The sequence below is a fragment of the Biomphalaria glabrata genome, chromosome 7 (genome assembly GCF_947242115.1).
Source record: "Biomphalaria glabrata chromosome 7, xgBioGlab47.1, whole genome shotgun sequence".
Lineage (NCBI taxonomy): Eukaryota > Metazoa > Mollusca > Gastropoda > Planorbidae > Biomphalaria > Biomphalaria glabrata.
This window is the reverse complement of record NC_074717.1, coordinates 7,530,195-7,554,362: the sequence shown is the minus strand read 5'-3', so window position 1 is coordinate 7,554,362 and position 24,168 is coordinate 7,530,195. Positions and strand designations below refer to the sequence as shown.

Genomic DNA, 24,168 nt, shown 5'->3' with positions numbered 1-24,168 from the left:
TGTCTGTTTGGCAGTATTCTTTTACACGTTTTGTTTAAACCATTTCTCATTCTCGTAACAAGTTGAGACTTTGCACAATTATTCATCGTCGATGACAACACATTAAGAAATCAAAAAAATTAACCAATTAGTTAATTAATTAGTGGCTTTAAATTAATTTTGTATATAAAGAAAAGGGGAAATAAATCTTACCATATTGAGAGAAATGGCAGTAATTGAGCCTTCATTCCCTTATAAAATCTTTTTTTTAGCTTAACTGACATTTTAAAAGCCAGCAGACATCTACTTTAGCACAGGACATGTACATGGCTAAAATTTATTTTGACATTTAAGGATAAGAGAGGTATATGTCATTGATTAGGAGAGAGCATGTCATCCAGTGTCGTGACATCATGTGTCATCTTCTAAAAAAACAAATAGTGTCTCAAGCCAGGAATTTCTTTAAATTTGTCCATTCGCACAGTGGCCATGTATTATTGACTCACAAAAAAAGATTACGTAGGCTCGGACATGTCAGTCGTATGCCAGATGGAAGAATTCCCATGGTTATCCTCTATCTTGACCTTGCTAAGGGAACCTCGAAGGAGGTCCGACATTTACGCACATAATTTGTCTGCAAGTGCCACAGCTATCTATTAGTATGTGGGAGGAAATAGTCCAAGTTCGAACTGTAGGATTGTGGGACCCTGGCAGAGGACTAAAAGACCAAGTCTGCCTTGGACACAGGGCCTGATTTACCTATAGGCAACATAAACTACAGCTTAGGCCGCAGCGGTTCTCAACATTTTTTTCTCTCGGCGACCCTTTTTACACTACACCATGATACCCTTACCCCACAACCTTGGTTAGGCCAATAATAGAATATGCATCCTCCGTTTGGGACCCCCTTAACTAAAAAAAAAACATTAAGAAACTGGAACAGACACAAAATAGAGCAGTGAGATTCAAAACAAACGAATATTCACACTTAACCAGAGTAACACCTTTAGGAAAATCACTAAATTTAGAAAGCCTTCAGGACAGAAGACTGAAAAGTAAAGTAGCAATCATACATAAAACACTGAACCATAATCTTCAAATACAAAAACAAAATTTAATAAAATACTCAGAAAAACACAAAGATAAAGGCACATTCCTCGTTCCATATGATAGGACAAATTTGTACAAATACTCCTTTTTCCCTAGTGCTATTAGAGCATGGAATGGGTTGCCTGAGCTAGCCAGGAAAACCAGTGACTTGGCAGAATTTAAGTCATTGGTTAATATGCATGACTAAATGCATGACACGTAGGACGTAATCATCTTCTTTTTTGAAGTAACGTCTGTATTATATAAGATAAGATAAGATAAGAACAGTAAATCATTTTCACTCATAAGTATAATTAACTGTGCTTTAACTAATGTAGATGTAGAAAACCTAACAACTGATTTTAAAGTGAAAACTGAGGAATCCTAAAAAGAAAAAAAAAGGGACCTTTATATTAACACTGACTCTTGATCTTACAGACGACAGTCCAGAGCTTTAAAAGAAAAAAGACGCGACCAGGCGTAACGATACCTTATTGCATTGATGCGCATTAACTGAAAGTGTTAAAACTATATCCGCTGTGACAATTAAAATGTTTGAAATCGATTCTGATTTAGTTATCTGCAACTGCAATAAAATAATAAATTCCAATGAAAAACTCACAAGTTTTACATGTTAGAATTGACCCCTCAAAAAAAATATCCATATTTTCAATGGACTTACGCCATCCCTGACAAATTGTCAATCGACTCCCAAGGAGGCCGCGACCCACAAGAAATATTTAGCAATGACATGTAATATCTGGACTTATAAAGGGACAAAAAAAGGCCCCCATATTTCAAACAGCTAAGGGATTTTGAAGTCTAATTACAAGACTGCTTAGACATGAAGAAGAGAAAAACAAAAAGGTTCATTAATTAATAGTCATACATTGAGATTCATTTACAAACACGAACTGTGGCTAAATTTAAAGATCCAGAAATGATGAGAGCAGATTTAGAGGGGAAGCAATCCATATTACCTGTACTTCAGCTGGACGCACCAACCATGACAGAGAGGATCACACACACATACAAACACACACATAGTAACTCACAGACAGACAGAGAGAGAGAAAGTGTGAAAGAGAGAGAGAGAAAGTGTGAGAGAGAGAGAAAGAGAGAGAAAGAAAGAGAGACAGAAAGAGCGAGAGAGATAAAGAGAGAGAGAGAGAGAGAGGGAGGGAGAAAGGGCGATAGAGATAAAGAGAGAGAGAGAAAGACAAAGAGAGAGAGAGAAAAGAGAGGGGGAGAGAAAGAGAGAGAGAAAGATAGAGAGAGAGAGAGGGAGAAAGAGAGAGAGAGGGGCGAGAGAAAGAGAGGGGGAGAGAGAGAGAGAGAAAGAGAGAGAGAGAGAGAGAGAGAGAGAGAGAGAGGGGGAGAAAGAGAGAGGCTACGCCCGATGATGTGTTTTCAGGCTATATAATGTTTTTTTTTTTGGGGGGGGGCTTGAACCTTCACCTATTACTTTAAATTGGAACGACCCGGTCTTTCTCTCTTGTCTGATCACCCTTTATATATATATATATTTCTTTAAACAGCAGGCTAAATGTTCATATATCTCGTCCATCCCAATTGGGAGAATAAGGATTAATAGCGAATGAGTCAGTCAGGGCTTTCGTAAATATACAATAGATAATGTTACTTATAGAAACAGATGACCTTTACACCATGTGCCCTATAGATCGCAAGGTCTGAAAGGGGAACTTTTTTTTTTAATGGTTAATTATAAGTGTGGCTGTGTATGTTGCGTGTTTATTTCTTTGCTTCTTTCAAATCAATAATGAGTTTTATGCTGGTCTACTTCAAAAAAAAAAGTCACATAAATATAAAATACTTTTTTTTTGAGGCTATCTAAATCACACAACACACGTGCCTTTTACATGTGTGATTCTTACTTTAAAAAAAATCGCGCGTTTTTATTTGTTTGTTTATCTCAGTAACTACAGAACTTCCTGACACAAAAGGTTTCGTAACCATAAGACAAAGCAAGCCCACGTGATACTATTTCCATTGGCTCTTCAAATGAACTGATTACAAAGTGCTAAGCATGCACGCTGATTGTTGGTCAAGTTGAGAAGATAAGGATCTACTGGTCACGTGCACGTGACTTCGTGTTCCGAATTTCTACAACCAGGCAAGGATATTATAAGCTCTGTTTCCTTGTTTCTAACTGCAATGTTAATATGTAATGCATATCTTAGTGAAACTATGTTGTAGGAAGTGAGAGAGACAGAACACCAAACCGTAGAACAATAGCATACTATTAGTTAACCATTAAAAATACTTTTTTAAACAAGTAAAGTATACACAAAACTTTAAAAAAAAATTAAGAGCATCTTATCTAATGGGAATAACTCCGCACTCAAAACTATATCACTCAAGAATGTAGAAGTTATTGCCCTTGACTTTTTAAAATTGATTCATATTTTGTTGAGTACTATGGAAAATCGCTTCAAGTTTCAACCTGATCCGAGAATGGGTGTGGGATAAAATAATGTGTACAATAATTTAAAAAAGACCAACACCCTATTTATGTAATAAAACCATATTTGTAAATATTGAAGGATTAATTTCCCTTGTTGGTATCCGACAAAATAATTAATAACCAGTAATTAATGGACCAATTTTTGTTTTTTATTTATTGATTCATGTATTGTCTACAGTACCAGTGGTGTACGCGCACCCCCAGGGGTACAGGAAGAGTTTGGAGGGGGTACGCGTTGCACCTCATTAACAATGCTGATTTGTTTAAAATACCCATTTATTATGCTCTGTCAATAAATTAAAGTGCGGTGGGGGAGGGTGCGTGTGGGGTACTCAACATTAAACAAATTATAAAAGGGGTACACAGAGATCCAAAATTTGGGAAACACTGGTCTACACCAATGAATAATTATGCAAAGTTTCAGTTTGATCCGAGAATGGGAATGAGAAATAACGTGCTAAAACTGTTTACCAGACAGACAGAAAGACAAACAGACAGACTAAGTTAAAAAAAAAAGCTTTTTTTTTTTAAAGACAATTTCTCCTTTATGAAGCTTATAACTGTTTTGTAAGGTCGAATATTTTACTCTCTATAACAAATGAATGATAGATTTAAACAAAAATAGAAGCCACAATTTTAACCTACCCCCAAAACCCCTTCGCCTGGTTCAATGAATGTATAAATTTACTCAGTTGTCAGGGGTTCTAATTATATATGCTTGGCTCTTGTGTTTCTTGACTTGGCTCGCTAGGGGTATGAATACTCAATTACACTTATTAATATTTGCTTAGTTACTCATATAAGAACAAATACTACTAGATACACTGAAACTCCAACTATAGATATTTATTGAAATACGAATAATACTTTAATATTCAATAAGCACATAATGAAATCAACTCTCAAATATTATTAATCAACAATGAAATCAACTCTCAAATATTATTAATCAACAATCACCATTCCATCGAATTTTATGTTATATACATATATAAACACCAGTCCAGGAAGCAACGTCCAACCTTACTAGACCTTACTAACTTAACACACTCTCTGGCACATTCAAAGAAGACTTAATCACTCAGTTCACAACACGTGCAATACTATTCACATTCACAACAAGGGAATATAACAATCATACCAAAATATCAAAGTAACATTCATTCTTGCCATACCTCCCCCTGACATCACTCAGAGTGTATATATCTGTTTATGATAAAGATTGTCTAGCCAAATTTGAGATATTCTAAAATATTTTGAAAGACTATAACTGTCAAGCTACAGTTTTCCCCATTGTGGCTAAATAGCTAGTTATTCTTTCCCCAAAGATAGAAATCAACTGTCAAATTTCTAGGAAAATCGTTAGAGCCGTTTTCGAGAAACGTGTGCACTCAGAAGGTTCCAGGTTATGCCCACTTCGCAAGAGGATTGGAAAATACTCATCTCCAGCAGACTATGCGTCTTTTTTTTTGGTATTCTGGTAGGCCCTAGTCATAAAAAAGTTTAATAAATTAATATTCAGTAAAATTGTGCGCACAATCTTCTTAGTCTAGATCTAATGGTCTATCATTAGAATATTATAAAGTCTAGTAGATTTAAACATTCAGGAACCAGGAACTTTTCTCAAGGAAGGTGAGGGGGGGGTGGAGGTATGGGACAGGGTAAGAAATAGCGCAGGTTAAGGTGGCTTTTATTATATTATATTATATTATATTATATTATATTATATTATATTATATTATATTATATTATATTATATTATATTATATATTATATTATATTATATTATAGTATATTATATATTATATTATATTATAGTATATATTATATTATATTATATTATATTATAGTATATATTATATTATATTATATTATATTATATTATATTATATTATATTATATTATATTATATTATATTATATTATATTATATTATATTATATTATAATTTTTGTGTCTGAGTGTGTAGGGCCTACGAAATGTGGTTCCCTTTTTTAAATTTCCAGTGGAAATAAATCTCGAAGTCGAATAATGACCTTAACATTTCGTTATGGAAGGCCTTTCACATGTCTTGTGGTCAGTTGTTCAATTCGGACAGCGCCCAGTAAAAAAAAAAAGAGTAAAGTTCCCCTTTCAGACTTTGCGATCTATGGGGGCAGATGATTTTAAGGTCATCTGTTTCTTTGGCCAACGAGAAGGGTGTCATGCGGCCAGCACAACGACCAACCGTCTTTACTTTCCCCAACTACAGTCACGTACTCAAAGTGGACTCAGGAACGACCTAAAATCCCGGATTTCAAAATTCCAATCTTCAGTAAGATTCGAGCCCAGTATTCCAGGCTCGGAAGCCAAGTGCTTAAGCACTCATCCACCGAGCCCCCCTCCTGTGCTCAGTGCATACAACTAAAAATAATGCTGAAAATGACCCGGGTCGACGAGTGACCTTGACCTATTTAAAATAATTTAAATCTGCTGTAATTAAATCTTTCAAAAGGTAAAATACTTTTTTTTTCCGTTGCGCTTAATAGAATATGAGATAAGTTTTCTTGGTCTTGGTGACATTTTTATTTTTTTTTCCAATGAAATTTGGTCCAGTGAAATGATTAAAACATTCCATCTTGAAGTGAACTTGTTTTTTATATTGTAGATTATATTATATTACAAGTATGTGTGTTCGAATTCCCATAGACTAGTATATTGCTATTTGCAATTTTAATGTTCTTCATTGAAAGACTTCAAATAGGTCTAGCTTTCAGTTGTGTCCAATACATACAATAATAAAGACTACAAGTGACCTTGACATACTTAGATTTAAGCCAGACTTAAATTTAATCTCTAAAAAAATTTGAATTCTATTTATTTATTTATTTTGTGCGCTTAACAGAATACGAGATACGTTTTCTGGGTCTTTGTGACCTTTTTTATCCGGTAGTCAGCTTTTTTTTTTTTTTTGCATAATCAAATAAGTTACATGCTCTTAAGTCCCGACTCTAATTTTTTAAAGTCCGAAGATAAGTGAGGAATGCAGTATTTCCCGTGGCTGTGCAGACCCAGCTGCGACCTACATATTTTGCCACATCCACGGCAAGCATAACCATTGTCCGCAGGTGGTCGATTTCTTTTCACCGTCTGCGTCTGTCCTCGGCAGCGGATTTTCTTTTGGTCTCAAATGTGTATCCCGCGGCCTTCGTGAGTGACCTTCAGCTGTCTCGTTCTGAGGCCGAATGCAACCAGATGCTCTCTTCTATGTCAGCCAAGGCAAGTTGGCACCTAAGTTGGTCTTTGAAGCGTTTCCGTGGAGCTCTTCTGTTACGTCGACCACCTTTTAGCTCGCCAAAAAAGACTGCCTTTGGCATACGTTCGTCTCCCATACGGGATACGGGATAAGTTATGGCCTAAAAAACATTAAAATACTGTTACTTTTATACTGCTCTTAACTGCTGTATAACATATACGAAACTATCTACTCTTTTGTTCAGTCTATATAAATATCTGTATATGTCAGAGAATATTTCCATTTAATTCAACAATTGGTAAAACGATGCTTCTAAAATACAAAGGAAAAAAAAACAGAAATCTCCTATTTAGCACAACCGAATCCCAACAATGACGTATGCATGCGTGACGTGGAAGTCATCTGCTAAAAATCGAGAAAAGATTAAATGTGACTCAACAGAAATGGCTAAGACGGATTTTAAGAGTCAGTTACAGAGATCGGGTCCCAAACAGAGAAATCCTATGCCGTACAGAGACTTGAGCTTTTAACTTGCGTCGCATAAGGTTTGCGGGACAAGTCCTTCGACAGAATGAATCACGCATACCAAGATTTGTGATGACATGGAGGCCAATACGAGGAAAGCGCAAACAAGGGCATCCTCCTAAAACATGGCACCATACCTTCTTGGAGAACCTCAGAACACTGGACGCAAGCTGGGAAAGAGGCAGGTAGACGTTGCAAGGGACAGATCTCTATGGAGACAGCTTGCAGCCCAATACCCCGAACGGAGAGGATCTACGCTTCATTATTGCAAGGAGTCTTTCCTCAGAGCTCTGCATAATCAGGTTCTTCTATTAATAGGCTAGTTAAGGATTTCTACATGCTCATGTCAGTCTATTTATTCATTTACTCGACTCTTACTGAATGTAAGCAACATTTGAGTAAAGTGCGGGAATTCCCGGTGACGTCGTTTTAAAAAAAAGAGGTAAGCCAAATTTAATTTTTTATGAGAAATATATTTTGAGCAATTATAACCGTCATACCAGAGTTTTCAATGTGTGGCCAATTAGGTAGTAATTTTTTCACCACAGATATACCTAAATTGTTCAATTTCTAGGAAAGTCATTAAAGCCGTTTCCGTAAATACCCGTCCAGGGTCCACCCACCTTTTGAACCCGTGAGGAGTTTGCAAGCTAATAGGAGGAATTGCAAAATAATATGTTTCCTGTCTCACAATTTCGTCAGGTTCCGAACAACTTCGTTACTAAGAACAGGACATACCGCCTGAACAAAATAAACTCCACACAACTCCCCCTTTGCAGACACTGCGCCCACCCCTTCCAAACCGTAAACCATATCCTCTTTGAATGCCCCTCCCTAATCCACCTTAGGCAGACCCTACTTCCACTACAGCCCAACATAACCAACACCCTGTACGGCAGTGCTGAACAACTGAAGAAAACAGCACACTTTTTTTTTTCCTTGGCACAGTCTGCAAAAGAGCTCACAGCTCAGCAGCAATAAAGCTGGCTAGAAGAAGAAGAACAACTTTGCGCAATTAACACAACCATTTAAGAGGTTGAACTTGTTTTATTGATTTGGACTTCATAAGAACCGGTGTTTGAAATAGTAAAAAGTTTTGTGTTTTTTAATAAATAGAGTTGATAAGAAATGTGTTCAAAAAACGTGTTTTGCCTTTTTAACTTTTTTTTAAAACGCTTATCGTAAAATGATCCACAGTGACTTGCGTGGCATCTTGACACTTGTTGCTAGAGCTGAGTTAAGGGGTCTGGAGAGCCTTAACCACACAAGTTTAACCCCCGCGACGTGTAACATCTCAAACATCTCATCTCGCTACTCTGTTTGTTGCCTTCTTACTGAACTGGTAAAGACTTAAGACTTCTTTATTGTTCCTTAAGAGAAGTTGGTTGTGGTGACAACTTTTCTCAAAATAACAACAACATTTGCAACTACGAAAACAGACACAACTCTCAGAGGAGATACGAAAAACATGCATATATGTAACCCTGCCGGACCAAGTAAAACAAAGGACGTTTGGGCCACGAGGCTTTCGTCAGCTACAAAACAAACAAAAATATAACAAACCATTAACACAAAATAGTCTTAAGTTAACTTATCTGTCCGTTGTTGTTCTCTATCGAGGCAGAAAAGGAATGAGCTACGCTGGTGTAAAAGCGCGGGAAAACGGAAGTTGGTTGTTGATCCCGTTAGGTTGGAGGGTGCCTGACATGTAAATAAGTTTGTTTTCGATCTGCAGACGGGTGTTTTTGTCATTGCATTGATGTATAGCAGTGACGAGGAGGTCGGTGGTACCCCTATGATGTGTGTTATTAAAATGGATAGAGACGGGCTTAGTTGCAAAGTTACGAATATCTCTAAGGTGTTCTTGGAGTCGTGTTTTTAAGGTCCTGCCTGTGTTTCCAATATAGACCATCTGACGCCTTGAGCATATCATAGCATATATGACTCCTCTACTATTACAGTTAAATTTGCCACTGATCTTGATGGTCATTTTAGGGCAGGTGAAGGTGGGGGTGGCGAGTGTGTGTTTGCAGGTCTGACAATTACGTCGCTTACATGGCCAAGTGCCAGGTTCACTTGAAAGGTTGTGGAGTTTAGTGTGTACTAACGCTCAGAGAAGTTCTATCGAGGGACTAAACATAAACGTCTTGACCCTTTTTAAGTTCACTTCTCAAGGAGTAGCGCTGATACCGTCTGACAGATTTTTAGCGGTCCTCGAAAGGGGGAAAAAAAGCAATTAGATCAATTAGGCCAGGTTCACATTTAACTTCACATTCACTTTCACCTATCCTTTGGTTTGCTGGACCACTGGGGCACCAGACAAGATCTGTCAACCTTCTTTCTCCATTCTTCTCTGTCATTTGTCTTTGATCGAATTTACTTCTGATGTTCTTTCTGAATATATTGGTACCTGCCTTGGACCACTTAGGGGCCGATTTTGAGTTTGTGTTTCCACACAAACTGTCTTTGTAACCTTGTTTGTATCCGAGTTTCTTCAACATTAGTAAAGGCAAAACAAAAATACTAGCGCGTGGTCATCAATGGCCGATACCTGTTGACCATTTCTGTTCTCTTGGTCCATTATCTCCATTTATGTGCGACTGGATAAAGACATCAACAGTACAGAAGGTGGCTGAGTGGTTAAGCGCTTGACGTCCTGGATTCGAATCTTGGTGAAGAATGGGATTTTGAACTTTTAGGGCGCCCCTGAGTCCACCCAACTCTAATGGGTACCTGACTTAAGTTGGGGAAAGTAAAGGCGGTTGGTCGTTGTGCTGGCCACATGACACACAGCTCGTTAACCGTTGGCCCTAAGAGAAAAAAAATGACATTATCGTCTGCCCTATTGACCGCATGGTCTGAAAGGATAACATTACTTTGTTTTCTAAAGGGGACCACGGCTGCAGAAAAGAGTGTGGGACAATACTTTCTGACTACCAATACCAAAGACTTAGTCTACCAGACGTATTGAGTATTTTGCAATATGCTAGCGAAACATGGTCAACTTACTCTTGGCCTTCTCACTCTAAATGTGAATCACTGTAATCGGCTATTTGTTTATATGTCTTAATTTTTCGGATCCGGTTAACATTCTTGAAGCTGTGAATTCTGAAAGATAGATAAAAGAAGAGAAAGGGATATAAGGAAATATGGTGGCGATTCTGTAGTAACACATAAGAAGGAGCTACGAATGGAATTTTATTCTTCCTTGGACGGGATAATTCAAGAAATCACCCGATATGAGCAATATCATGATGTGTTAAATCAGAATTACTTTTGTCGCCATCCCAACTATAGAATCCTCTGGTCGAATTAATTGCGATCAACGATGAAAAATTTGCGACTCAGTAATTTGGCAATTGATGTAAAAAAAAATAGATTTCGATAAAATTATCATATGCCCCTATCTACGCCACTGGAAATAGCTCTGTTGCCAACTAAATAACAACTACTTTGTGCGACAAGTGTTCACTATTAATTATTGATGTATTCTGTACACCGGAAGCACCAAGGGGCTTGCTATTCAGGGACGGATTTAATTTGTAGACCAGGGTAGGATGTTTGTGGGGGCCCCTACACTCTTTCGAAAGCTTTATTATTGATCCACTTATGAAAAGAAATACTTATATCTAAAAGCATGCTGTGTAAAAGAAAGGAATGTGTGGTGGTGTATTACTACTACCTCCAAATTTTAATTTAATGAAATATTTAATATGCATATTTTAGTTTTTAAAAAATTGTTTATGTTTGAGTTTGTGCAGGGTTAGGCCCTTGGTAGACATAAAATAAAGAAGAGGGCTGCTTAATTTTTTTTTTTTTAATTCCAACTGTGGTTAACTTATAATACCTAACCTGTGGCTAATTATCATCAGCGTACACACGACTTAAGATTATCATCTAATGTTGTTTCAAAGATAAACATATTTCAACCATATTGAAAAAAGATCCTTTAAAAAAACCCACACAAACATAAAATTAAAACAACCATAGAAAGAGGTTTAGTATACGTAATTTATTTAATAAACAATGTAAAAAGTCAAAGTCATTATCACAGTATTGAAAAGAAAAGACTGTGACACGAATTTTGTATTCTTGTGGATGGGTTTACAGGATGGCAGATCTTTTCTTAACCAGAGTGAATACCTGGAAAGAGAATTACAAGGTATTAGAAATAGCAATACAGAAAATGAGAGACATACACATTATTGTCATATACAGAAAACGAGGAGCGACACACTGTAATTATATTTGAAGGCTTGTAACGGCAATAATTTATAATAATATTTTTTTATAAACAAAATGTAGGCTCATGGCGCTGTGATAACATTACAAACATAAACACGAAAGCTAAAATGACAAACTAATCTAAAAAAAGTTTTAAACAAGTAGGTCTTAATGTTCTTCTTGAAAATAGTTTAGCATGTTGTCTGTCTGAGATCATTGGAGAGTGAGTTCCAAACCTTTTGGTCCGTGCACTGAAAAACGTGGCGCAACTAGAAGCGTTCAGTCCAGGGCTGTCCGGCACAACTAGAAGCGTTCAGTCCAAAGCTGTCCTGCACAACTAGAAGCGTTCAGTCCAGGGCTGTCCGGCACAACTAGAAGCGTTCAGTCCAGGGCTGTCCGGTACAACTAGAAGCGTTCAGTCCAGGGCTGTCCGGTATAACTAGAAGCGTTCAGTCCATTGAGCGAAGGGCTGTCCGAGGAACACTTAAACGTTGGTCAACAAAACATGGAAACAGTTTTGTGAGACCCAATGGACGCTCAAACCAAATTTTTAAAGTTCCGATTCATAAAATAAAATGGGAAGTACACTGAAATCACAAGTCCATCAAGTTTTTAAAGCGTCGAGTTTTTAAGTGCGTCGAGTGTTTAGTCCATCGAGTTGCGCTAAGGTCTTGAATAAAATTAATATGCTTTATGTAATGTTGGTGGCTGAGCTGGTCACATGGCCCACTAATTAACTATTGACCAGTTCGACAGACGAAATTATTTCTAGTGACCCTATGCTCCACCAAATGACTATGAAATGTTATTTTTATTATTCACATTCCGTTTTTGATTTGCCAAATACTATTATGAATAATTATCTATTTTCTTTTTTCTCTTATATTTAGTTTTTATTTCCATTTTCTTATTTCTATTTTCTTATTTGTTTTTTTTTATTTCTTATTATCCTCATTACCAATAACTGTCGTTGTGACTGTCGTATTTGTGTTTGTAATGTTATTACAGCGCCTTGAGCCTACATTTTGTTTGTTAACAGCGCTTTATAAATAAATTATTAACTTACCAATACTTTTAGCATATGTTTTAAAGGAACTACGAATAAAGTTTATTTACATGTACGGTTAGGCATTGTAATAGTCAAGCACTATTTCTTTCTCTTGTTTGAGATATCAAAAAAAAAAAAAAAAGTATTGTGATGCAATCGACTATTTATCCTTACCGTGGCAGGCTGTCTGGACGAGGCCCTTCTTGATAGCTTCCAGCACGGAGAAGTCGTTCACGTTGAAGACGTCGCTAGGGGACGAGGCGATAGCCAGCAGCTCAGATTGTGCAATATTGGTGCCAACGCCCACAGCAATGGTGGTCACGCCGCTCTGCTTGAGGGCCGCTGCAGCCTGGGCAGTGAGGACGGCTGTAGTGAGCAAGTTGAAGGACATTATCAAAAAGAGCAAAAAGCAAACAAACAAATAACAATGAGCTTTAAGTAGTAGGTAAAAGAACAGAGTAGCTGGAGGTCACTTACAAAAGCCGCTAAAGTGGGGGTAGGGGGGGAGATCCAAATTTGAAAATCCCCAGGGCCCCCACTTAAGGGTGCCCTCAAATGAGTGTACGAAATTTGTTTTTACATTAAATATTAAATATCATGATGTCGAATGTCAAACTGCAGGGGTCCCTAAAGAGGTCAAGCCCCCCCACACACACACACACAAATCCCTAGCTACGTCACTGACAACCATTTCGTCTCATTTTCACTTTTTCGTTCAACTATTTAACTCTTTCCAAAGCTTTTGGGAAGTTGCAAGATAAATTTTAAGCCACACTTATCTCCTCTTTGTTTGCTTTCCGTATTTGTAAGATATGGTTTCGGTTCTTAAAGCCATGAAGTACAGTAACATAGAAAGAAAAGAGAATGGCACCTAGAGAAATGTAAAGACGACATAAGGACACTTTTAGGAATTCGTAAGAGTTTGAAATAAAATTACATTTTTAAAAAATCGAGGACGCCATGTTAAAAAAAATCACATTTACATTACTTCAAATTAGTGCTTCAAACGAAGGAAGATTGTAATTGAATTGTTCAGTGCTATAGAGAGCGTAAAAAAAATGATTGTAAACCTTTAAAAATACGTAGTGTAACATTCACACACCGGATACACAATCTATTTCTAGTTATCCCCCCAGTCGAAAACCAACCAATATTTAGCGAGTTCTTTTGCTAATGCTAATGCTATCAGCTTTCAGTGTCCAAAAAAAAAAGACAAAAAAACACAACCAGGAAGAAAGAAGCGGAGGAATACAGGGAGAACAAAATGTCGCTTACGGTCGTTTGAGTTTCCGTCTGTAATGACCACAGCGATCTTGCCGACATTGGGTCTGGCCCCGCTGGCAGTGCTGAAGGATGTCGTCCTGGCGTAGTTCAAGGCGTCGGCTGTGTTTGTGGTGGCTGAGAGATAAGGTATGTTCAGGAGGGCCTGCGAAACAATGCCGAGAAGTAATTACTTATGCATGATCTAAGTAATACTGTCAAAGAAATGATTTTTTTGAGCCAGAAGACTTAAAGACGTTCTTTACGTGACTAAGAAAACCAAAGGCTAGCAATAAAACGTTGCGCCCGTAACGCTTGAAACAAAAAGTCCTTAATTTCTATTTGCGTCTTCGGCTATCTTTTGAAGATCGGATGTGAGAAGAGAGTTTGTCCCATGTGAAGGTTCTGTAGTGTTAGTAACTAATTGACACGTAAAAACAATTTTCTCTGAAGGGCTAAGGCTGTCAATGAACTTGATCGAGGCTTCCCCGGGCTTCACTTCACTCAGTTTGTGTATCCTTGTTATGGAATATGCCTGCGTGTGTTTCTATGGTGACGGTGGGAAGAGGTTAGCGATTGGTTGTGAATGATGCAACACTTGGTCTTAGTTATGGGGAGAATGACTTCAGATCGCAAGACTGAAAAGTTGTGTTATTGTGGTGAGTTAGATTTTGTAAAAAAGAAAATGTTTTGTTTTTTTAACTAAAGTCTACTACATTTATGTCATTTGATCATAAATTGATATTTTTTAAAATAATATAAATAAAGTGTTATTTAATTTTGTTCACAAATGGGCGTTATTCAAGTTATTTGAAGTTCTATTGGTTAAGACACATTACGACTACAACGGTTTAGTTGTCTACCAGAAGTTTGGTGTAACAACAATCCTGAACTCGTTACGAAATGAATGAGTTTCCTGTGGATATATTTTATTATCTTTCCACACCGAACAAAGCAGTAAAATAACCAAACAAACAAGCACAAAACTAAACGATATTTTTTTTTTGTATTAAAAGTTTCGGATGTTCCTTCAAAAATGAAGATTCCTAGCCGAAACTTCCCACAGGACGGTTAGGAATGACGGCCGCAGGGACAGCAGTAGCTGAAATTTCCACACAGCAAAAGATAAAAAAAAAGCTCTTAACACAGATAGTGTTGAACCTCGGTAGTAGCTGTCAACAGCTTGTTCACTTAAACCGATGTAGGCGTAATCAATTATTAATAGAGAACTTTAAATAAACTTGAACAAGCCTATGGTTTTAAACGAAAACTTAATATAAGTTTAACAAGTAGCAAATAGATAAATGTAGAAGAACAAGTGAAATAGTAATTTATTACATTTATCACTCATCAAAAATGTGGAAAATGTGGTCGAGAGGCCAAGTACGCTTGAACTTGGTTTGGCTTGGCTACCTATGAGGGTCGAAATCCGACTCAAGTAGAGTTGTGTTTACTGAGCGCCTAAAGACACCACGGAAAACCTTCTACCAGATACCCCCTCCCCCCACTGGTCCAAAATGTGATTGGACCAAAGCGCTCTGAGCATGCTATAAGCATGAAAGTAGCGCTATCCAAAAGCTACAAATGTGATTGGACCATAGCGCTCTGAGCATGCTAAAAGCATGAAAGTAGCGCTATCCAAAAGCTACAATTTTTTTAATTTAATTTTAATTTACGTCTGATCTGTTTCACGTCTCTTGTTTGTATCAACCCCCCCTCTTCAACTTTCACACCAGGATTAATTAACATAAATTACGACAGACCACATCGTGATTGCAACAGAAACTCTTCGGCCTACACAACCAAAACTTCCTCATGGTTACAGCATAAATACTCCATAGAGATAGATATTGATTTTGGTTATTAGTTTACGGCTTTAAAATTGATATCGAATTCAAACCACAACCACTCACCTGAGCGACGTCAGCGTTGTTGTTGTATGTGTTGAAATTAAAGACATTCTGGACGTTGCTGCTGAAGAGAAGGGCGCTGAACTGGACTTTGTCTGGACCAATTTGGAAGTCTTTGGACAGTTCTGCTGAGAAGTTGGACAGAAGGGCGTAGTTGGGTCTGCCGATACTTCCAGAGGAATCCAGAATCAAGAGTACATCAGCGGCACTTTCACATACAATCAACTCTGGAAATAGTTCAAATTTCACATTAGATCAATATTTTTAATTCTACAAACAGTGATGCCCAAACTAAGACCCGCTGGCTATATCTTGCCCGTTACGCGGTGCAAATCGGCACATGAAAACTTAAGCCCAAAGTACATACAAAAGTCGCAGATCATCAGCTCCATCGTAGTGCTGCGGTCCGTTAAAATGTGTGGGAAATTAATAAGGCCCACGGGCTAAAATAGGATGGACACAACTTATATATATAATCCTGCCATCACAGGAATCTAATATAGTTAATTGATTCTCTAGCAGACGATAAGGAGTGTTTTTCTTTTCTTTTTTTTTTTTTGCTATCGGTAGTTTTTTTTTTAAGCTTCTGTGCAACAGCATTAGAGATCCCTCATCGGGGCCGCAATGCCAAGCCTTAGAAAAAGGGATCATAGGCTGCACATGCGTTACGGTCATCAAAAGAAAATATAGTTCAATGATATTCTACCGGGTGTAAAATGTTTGTTTGTTAAATGTTTTACATGTTTCGGATGTTCCTTCAGAGTTGAAGATAGTTTACTTCCTAGTCCAAACCGCCCGCAGGACAACGCGAGATGGGAGCGGGCAGGGTTTGAGCCCGGGACCATCGTTAATTCCAAACGACAGTCCAGCGCGCAAACCGCACGACCAGGCAGCCATCCAATCGTTGACTAAAAAACCAAATGTTAAGTATTCTTTCAGTGACCACTTCATGTTTGTATACTTTAGTACAGAAGTAGTTCTACTCATATCATCTTTAGAGGGGGCAGCCAAACAAATGATTTTTTATAGTCTTTTTGGAGTCATACTCAACTGTGTTGCTGCCCGATCGTATGGCATGCACATTAGTGTGTCGTCACAGAGCTCCTCAGTTTGGAGCCTGCGCTTCGTACCGTCCTCATAATACAATTGACAGCAATCTAAACTAGACTATATAGAGGCCAGATGTAGATCTAGATTTAGATTTAAATGTATTAAACAATTTGAACAAAATGTACGTCTATAAATTATTAAGGAAATAGCTTATCTTCTTACAGCTTAGGGGTGCAGATGTATTTATTATGTAAACAGTGGTATCACATTAAGAATTGAATCTGACGCGAACAGAAGAGTGCATTATTATCCAGTAAAGGGCCGACTAATCCTGATCATAATAATAGTCTAGCCATAGATCTAGAAATTTTAAGATTAAACATGTAAAATCATACTAATTCTAGTATGGATCTAGATCTATCATGATATTTTAGATCATTCAAAGTTCTGATGCAACGGCTACTTTTTTCTTTTCCGAAAGTGAACCATTTAATTTTTAAATTATATATGCAAGAAGATTTAAAAAAAAAAAAAAAAAAAAACACCACTTTTAAATGATGTCCGATTTTCATTTTCTCTTCTAGTTTCTGAGATCTAAACGGGATGGACCGACAGACATTCCACACAAAACTAAGAGCGTTTTTTTTTAACTAACGACAACAATTCTTGAACTTACCTGTTGTAGTTGTGGTAGTCGATGTTGTTGTAGTAGATGTTGTGGTAGTTGTGGTAGTTGTAGTCGAAAACAAATCTAGTAAAATATAATCATCAAATTTTAATTATTACGTAATTTTAGTGCTACAGTAATATTAGTAATTAGTCAATTTAAAGGTGTGACAAGGGACATTACTACAAGGGGTAATTTTAGACCTACAGGATGACGTTTTTGTAACCTAGCTCCGTCTGGCTTGATCGTCTGCTGCTGTACTAAAGTATGCCTAGACACGATACCAAGCCTCAACATGGGTCGAAACGCCCATAGGGGGAGAAAATGGATAGGCCTACATTGAACAAAAGGCACTCACAGTGGTAGCCATATTGAAACGACGTCATTGCACTTGGCGTGGATGAACTAGAGAAGTGTAAACATGAAATGTTGGCTTACACAATTGCTTCTGGTACTTTCGAGTTTTAACACATAATAGAGGCTAAGTGCGCTTGAACTTGGCTTGGCTACCTAGAAGGGGGCTCGAGGTTCGACACCCGACTCGGGCAGAGTTGTGTTTACTGAGCGCCTAAAGGCAGCACGGAAAACCAACTCCGAGATACCCCCTCCCCCCCACTGGTCCACAAAAGAGATTGGACCAAAAGCGCTCTGAGCATGCTATAAGCATGAAAGTAGCGCTATATAAAAGCTATAATAATAATAATAGAGAAATAATGTAGGGGAGGTAATTCGTTTCAGCTACTTTTCATTTTTCAACTTTCGATTTCTAGCTAATTTTGGGAAACCTATAAAAAAAAAGATTAGACGAGCTTGTATCGCGGATAGAATCAGTTCATTAAGTCAACAAGTTTCAAGCTTGATGTTGAGTCTACTACTAAGAATTTATTGTTAAATTTGAATTATTTTGTATGGGAAATAAAGTGCATATTTTCTCGTTTCATGATTTCAGATGGGAAAATTAAATTCTTCGATCGATTTCGTTTATAGAATTACTTAAATCGTCTTTAAAAGAAGAGTTCTGTTGGTACTTCATCAGTACTAGGATCTCCGACAAACGATTGGGCAGTTTGAAAATATCAAGTCGGGTCTCGATTCAATACCCAGAACTACCTAACAGCCTGCTCCTTGTTTCTTGGACAAAAAGAAATGCTTACGCATTGAAGAAATATTGAATACTTTTTTTTCCAGTTCAATAATAACATGGTATGTAATCGACAAAACTGTATTTTTAATCTTTATGTGTGTTCTCACTTTTGTTACTGAACGAGTCACATCCCGCTAAAAAAAAATGGGTATACTTTTAGATTTAAAATTAGTAATGACTACCAACATTGAAATAAAACAATACATAAGCTTTGTTTCAGTTCAAAGATAATGTCACAAAGATCTGATACAGGATGAAGAAAACCTACTTCCGAAGACTGAGTGTACCAATTCCTGGCAAGCTTCGTAGCCGGAACAGCAGAAAGAGCATCTCTCGTGGTGATTGATGTCACAGTCCTGGACCTCTTGGTGAGTGCAAGCCTGTACAGAAGTTACACGTGAAATTAATGATGTGTTTTGTTACAAGGGCGATCATTTGTGTGTAAATCTTTAAATAGATTGATAACTCCTTGTATTTAGGGGAAGCCTAAGGTCCTTCATATATTACGAGAACTCAATAATATGCAAATCATATCACGGATGTTTGATGAACAGAGTTTGAAGTCTGTACACTAAGAGTGTTGAGTTCAGAATAAAGAGCGAGGCTGCCATCCTGATTTTCCCTCGTGGCTGTCTGATATAGAAATTTGACGGATGATGTATACCTTTGGGAAAAGCTAATTGGCAACACATGAAAAACTCAAGTTTGACAGTTATAATTTTAAAAAAAAAATAATTTTAATTGAATTTATATTTGGTCTGGAGTGCTAGACAATCAATATCTTGAACAGACATAGGTCAGCGGATATTCCCGCTAGTAGTCATTAAAGAGTTAAGTAAATAAATAAACTTTTAAAAACATATTGCACACCATCTAGACATAGGTCAGCGGATATTCCCGCTAGTAGTAATTAAAGAGTTAAGTAAATAAATAAACTTTTAAAAACATATTACACACCATATAGATATAGGTCAGCGGATATTCCCGCTTGTAGTCATTAAAGAGTTAAGTAAATAAATAAACTTTTAAAAACATATTACACACCATATAGATATAGGTCAGCGGATATTCCCGCTTGTAGTCATTAAAGAGTTAAGTAAATAAATAAACTTTTAAAAACATATTGCACACCATCTAGACATAGGTCAGCGGATATTCCCGCTAGTAGTAATTAAAGAGTTAAGTAAATAAATAAACTTTTAAAAACATATTACACACCATATAGATATAGGTCAGCGGATATTCCCGCTTGTAGTCATTAAAGAGTTAAGTAAATAAATAAACTTTTAAAAACATATTACACACCATATAGATATAGGTCAGCGGATATTCCCGCTTGTAGTCATTAAAGAGTTAAGTAAATAAATAAACTTTTAAAAACATATTACACACCATATAGATATAGGTCAGCGGATATTCCCGCTTGTAGTCATTAAAGAGTTAAGTAAATAAATAAACTTTTAAAAACATATTACACACCATATAGATATAGGTCAGCGGATATTCCCGCTTGTAGTCATTAAAGAGTTAAGTAAATAAATACACTTTTAAAAACATATTACACACCACATAGATATAGGTCAGCGGATATTCCCGCCTGTAGTCATTAAAGAGTTAAGTAAATAAATACACTTTTAAAAACATATTACACACCACATAGATATAGGTCAGCGGATATTCCCGCCTGTAGTCATTAAAGAGTTAAGTAAATAAATAAACTTTTAAAAACATATTACACACAATCTAGTACGTCTGGTTCTATCGGCCTATCATTAGAATGTATATATATAATTCTCTTCGTGCCCCAACCATGCTGTACACCACGATGAAAAAATCATGGAAAGATAACTCTTTTATTTCTGCAAGTCGGACTAGAGTTACCCCACGTAACTTTCGCGGTGTCAGAGAGCGCGGCTCAGAAAAAAAAAAGAGGTGGGGGGGGGCGTATGCTACGCCGCGGGTCGGCTCGTTGTATGTAATCTGATAGGATTTATACTTGACCAATGATTTTTTTTCAGGTTTAGGGAATCGGGACGGTTTACATTATTATTTTATTTTTTTTTTTTTAATCTGGATTGATTAGTTAGTTATCAAGAGCAAAACGGTTGCCTTTGTATTGTTCGTTGGGCATGTATGTGTCGCAAAAGAGTTGTCCTTTAAAAAAATATATTATTTTTGATACTTGTTTAAGTTGAAAGAAACAGAAACCTAGACGTACAGATGACTTACTGGTTTGTTACGACATGTGAACTCAATACGGTTTTGCTCTCTCAAGTGTAGCATCATTTCACAGACCTAGGACAGAGAAAAAAACGTCCATTTGTAACATGTCTTTCAAAAATTTCCTATACAAACATTTCGCTTTAAAATCGGTAGTTCTACTTACAAAAAAAACACAAAAAAAGCTAAGAATAAAGATAACTTGAATCACAGAAATACCTATAGTCTTTTACTTTCTTAAAGGATTACTTTTTGTTGTTGTTGTCGTTAATGTTTTTAAAAGTCATTTCTTTTTTAGCATTAAAAAGATTTTTTATACAGTATCATCAATGGGGGCGTGGCGGATGAACAATAAAGCGCTTGGCTTCCTAACCGAGGGTTCCGGGTTCGAATCCTGGTGAAAAATGGGATTTTTAATTTTCAGGATCTTTTGGGCTCCTTCGAGTCCACCCAGCTCTAATGGGTAACTGCGATTAGCTTGGAAAAGTAAAGGCGGGTTGGTCGTTGTGCTGGCTATATAACATCCTCGTTAACCGTGGGATGCAGAAACAGATGACCTTTACATCCCTATAGATTGCAAGGTCTGATTAGAGAACTTAATGTGTAGATTAGACAAAATATCATGCTTAAGTACTATTGATCCTTTGAAAGATGAGCTACTATCAGACAGGTACCCCACATGTAGGCCAAAAACTAACTCTTAAACATCTTTCGCTTTAAGTTCTCGAAAAATTGTTAATGGGATCCTCTTAAATGTCAATATTAGCTTCACAAATATTTTAATATAATAATATTAATATTGAATGCATTTATTTCGAACGACAATCACACCACGGCTCATGTCGACCTCAATGTCAGGGCCGGATTTAGGTTTGATAAGGGCCCTAAGCTGTTTGAGATATGGGGCCCTTGGAAATCAACACATGGCATTTGGCTTTCTTTTACCTTTTCTTCGAAATGATTAAAATATCCATAGACCCATTTTCTAGGGGGACCCCAAAGCAAGTGGGGTGGGGGGTGGCAGAGCTAGAGCTTAGGTTGCTTTCAAACATGGTGCCATGTGTCGTGCGCATCGGGAGTTACTCCTTTTTTTATGTTTTTTCTTTTGTGCACCATGATGGTTTGTGCGCTAGTTTCTAAGGACGCTCTTATGTTGGTGTCATTGCTCTGTTTGTTGTTGCTGGTTAGCATGCCTTTAGATGGAGCTCTGTTGTTGTTGTCTTCCCCAGTGTTCGGGGCGCAGGCTTGGGACTCTACTGGAATCAAGCCTGATCTGTAGGCTTTATTATAGTATGGACCCTACTTGGCTATCATCCATGGCATTGGGTTGTGGGCTTCGCGAGCCCTGATTGACTGTGACACTGATCTTAAGGTGTGCTATATTTATTTTGAACAAGCTGCATGTTTTGTACTTGACCTTGTAACTACTATTTACAAAATACTCATTCATCAGTCATGTCATATTGCATCATGTATTCATTAAGCTGTTGTACTTAAACTCTTGTTATTAACTGATATAGGTTAACGTCAGTAGTTGTTTTGCATAATTGTCTACATATTAATTAATAAACTGTCAGGGGTCTCCGAGCAGACGAGCCACGGCCAAATTACAACCCCAACAGGGAGTTAATAATCAGCGTTAAGGTGGTGAACCCGGTATCATACCATACCCTAGATAAACCAACCGTTCACCATGATGGTGGAAATTTTTTCATCAACTTTAAATAGGGAGCCTTTTTTTTCCGACTATGAAAGATCGACGTGCTTCTTATCCTTTGGTTATCAATGATACTATCCATATTTTATGTGTCTAAACATATGTTAAATACATACGTCATGGTCCTGATGACAATCTGTGGGCTTATCACATGAGGTAGGATCGCCACTGACAGAACAGACTGGACACTGTAACGCTATATGTGTGAGATAAAGTAACGAAAAATAAAATATAAAAATACTTTATTTAAAACATATAAGGGGAACAGTTCCACAGTTACAACTATGGGTCTCAATAATGTAGAAGTTATTACCATTGTTTATATCAAAATAATTAATTATCAATAAATAATTGAATAATTGATTAATGTTTTTATTGATTCATGTATAGTGAGGTACAATAAATAATTGTTTTAAGTTTCAACTTGATCCGAGAATTGATGTGGGAGAAATAACGTGTACAATTATCTAAGTGGACAAAACCCCAAATATTTAGCCATATCTCTGAATACTGAAGGATTAGTTTCCCTTTTTGGTATCAAACAAAATTAATTAATTGACTAAATGTTTGAATTTTTTTCATGTAGATTCATGAATTGTCTCCGCCAATGAATAATTGTGGAAATTTTCAACTTGATCCGAGAATGCGGTATGGGAGAATTAACGTATTCAAACTTTTTACCAGACAGACAACAGACAGACAGTTTTTGTTGATATAAGCTTTGTAAAAAAAAACAAGGTTACGAAGATATTTTATGTGAAAACACAAACTCTTAATCGGCACCCGAAGTTGTCTACTCAGGCAGGGGAAGGTATCGATACCTATACCATGAATATCAGTAACTATAAGCTATACACTATCAACAACCACAAAGTTGGTATAAATGATATATGTCACACAACATACTCTCGTCTAGTATGAACAAATGTTCATAAATTTTTATTTTAACTGTATTCTTTCTCTTTTAAAACAAAAATAAGCACTTCATTTAAAATGCAAGTAGCTTAATTTAGCAATAAAAATATTTTTTTTAGAAAAACAAAAAAACATTTCGAATAGGTGTTTAGAGAATATCTAAGAATTTTGTATTTGTGATATTTGTGTATGTTCTTGTATTTTTCCTTTGGTATTAAAAGTTAATAGTTGATTGATGTAAAAAGTTTTTTTTAATGAAAAAAAACAAACTGCTTGTATAGTTCATTTTAAAAATTAATAATTTCGCTTTCAGAAAATAAAAAGAGGCCATTGCATCAGATATTGTAACATATAAATATGATATCGGATTTACAATATCTTTTTTACTTTTTTTCGATAAAAAAACGGGACGGACGGACGGACGGACAGATAAACCACACAAAACTGATAGCGGCTATCCACCTTTTTTTGGCGCGCTAAGAACGCGAACAGAAATGGTTATTACAAGAAAATTTAACAAAAGGTCTGGCTGACCCACGTCTGCTTACCATTGACTGCCACTCCAAGACACACGAGCACGACAAATTTGAGCATGGTTTCCAGTTGGTGCAGACGTCGTCTGGATTTCACGGAATTGTTTTCTGCAGAAGTTTACGATAGCAGGCTTATATAGCGAGTCTGCAAATCTGTAACAACAATTT

General features: G+C 36.8%; 1 protein-coding gene across 1 annotated transcript; it reads right to left on the bottom strand.

Moving 5' to 3' along the window:
- Positions 1 to 11,305: 11,305 nt before the first annotated feature.
- On the bottom strand, positions 11,306 to 24,168 carry LOC106079309 (collagen alpha-1(XII) chain-like). Its single transcript, XM_056036694.1, has 9 exons — positions 24,016 to 24,168; positions 22,669 to 22,748; positions 20,845 to 20,910; positions 18,884 to 18,995; positions 17,481 to 17,555; positions 15,758 to 15,981; positions 13,860 to 14,010; positions 12,759 to 12,950; positions 11,306 to 11,455 (listed from the first exon to the last, which is right to left on the bottom strand). The coding sequence occupies exons 1-9, from the start codon at positions 24,059 to 24,061 to the stop codon at positions 11,439 to 11,441; spliced, it is 963 nt and encodes a 320-aa protein (XP_055892669.1). The 5' UTR covers positions 24,062 to 24,168; the 3' UTR covers positions 11,306 to 11,438.

Excerpts from the sequence above, each read along its gene's own strand:
- LOC106079309 (XM_056036694.1), bottom strand. The coding sequence starts at position 24,061 with ATGCTCAAATTTGTCGTGCTCGTGTGTCTTGGAGTGGCAGTCAATG. Across the intron at positions 22,749-24,015 it reads TCTTGGAGTGGCAGTCAATG|CGTTACAGTGTCCAGTCTGT; the intron begins GTAAGCAGACGT and ends TCACACATATAG. Across the intron at positions 12,951-13,859 it reads AGACGGAAACTCAAACGACC|CCGTCCTCACTGCCCAGGCT; the intron begins GTAAGCGACATT and ends TGCTCACTACAG.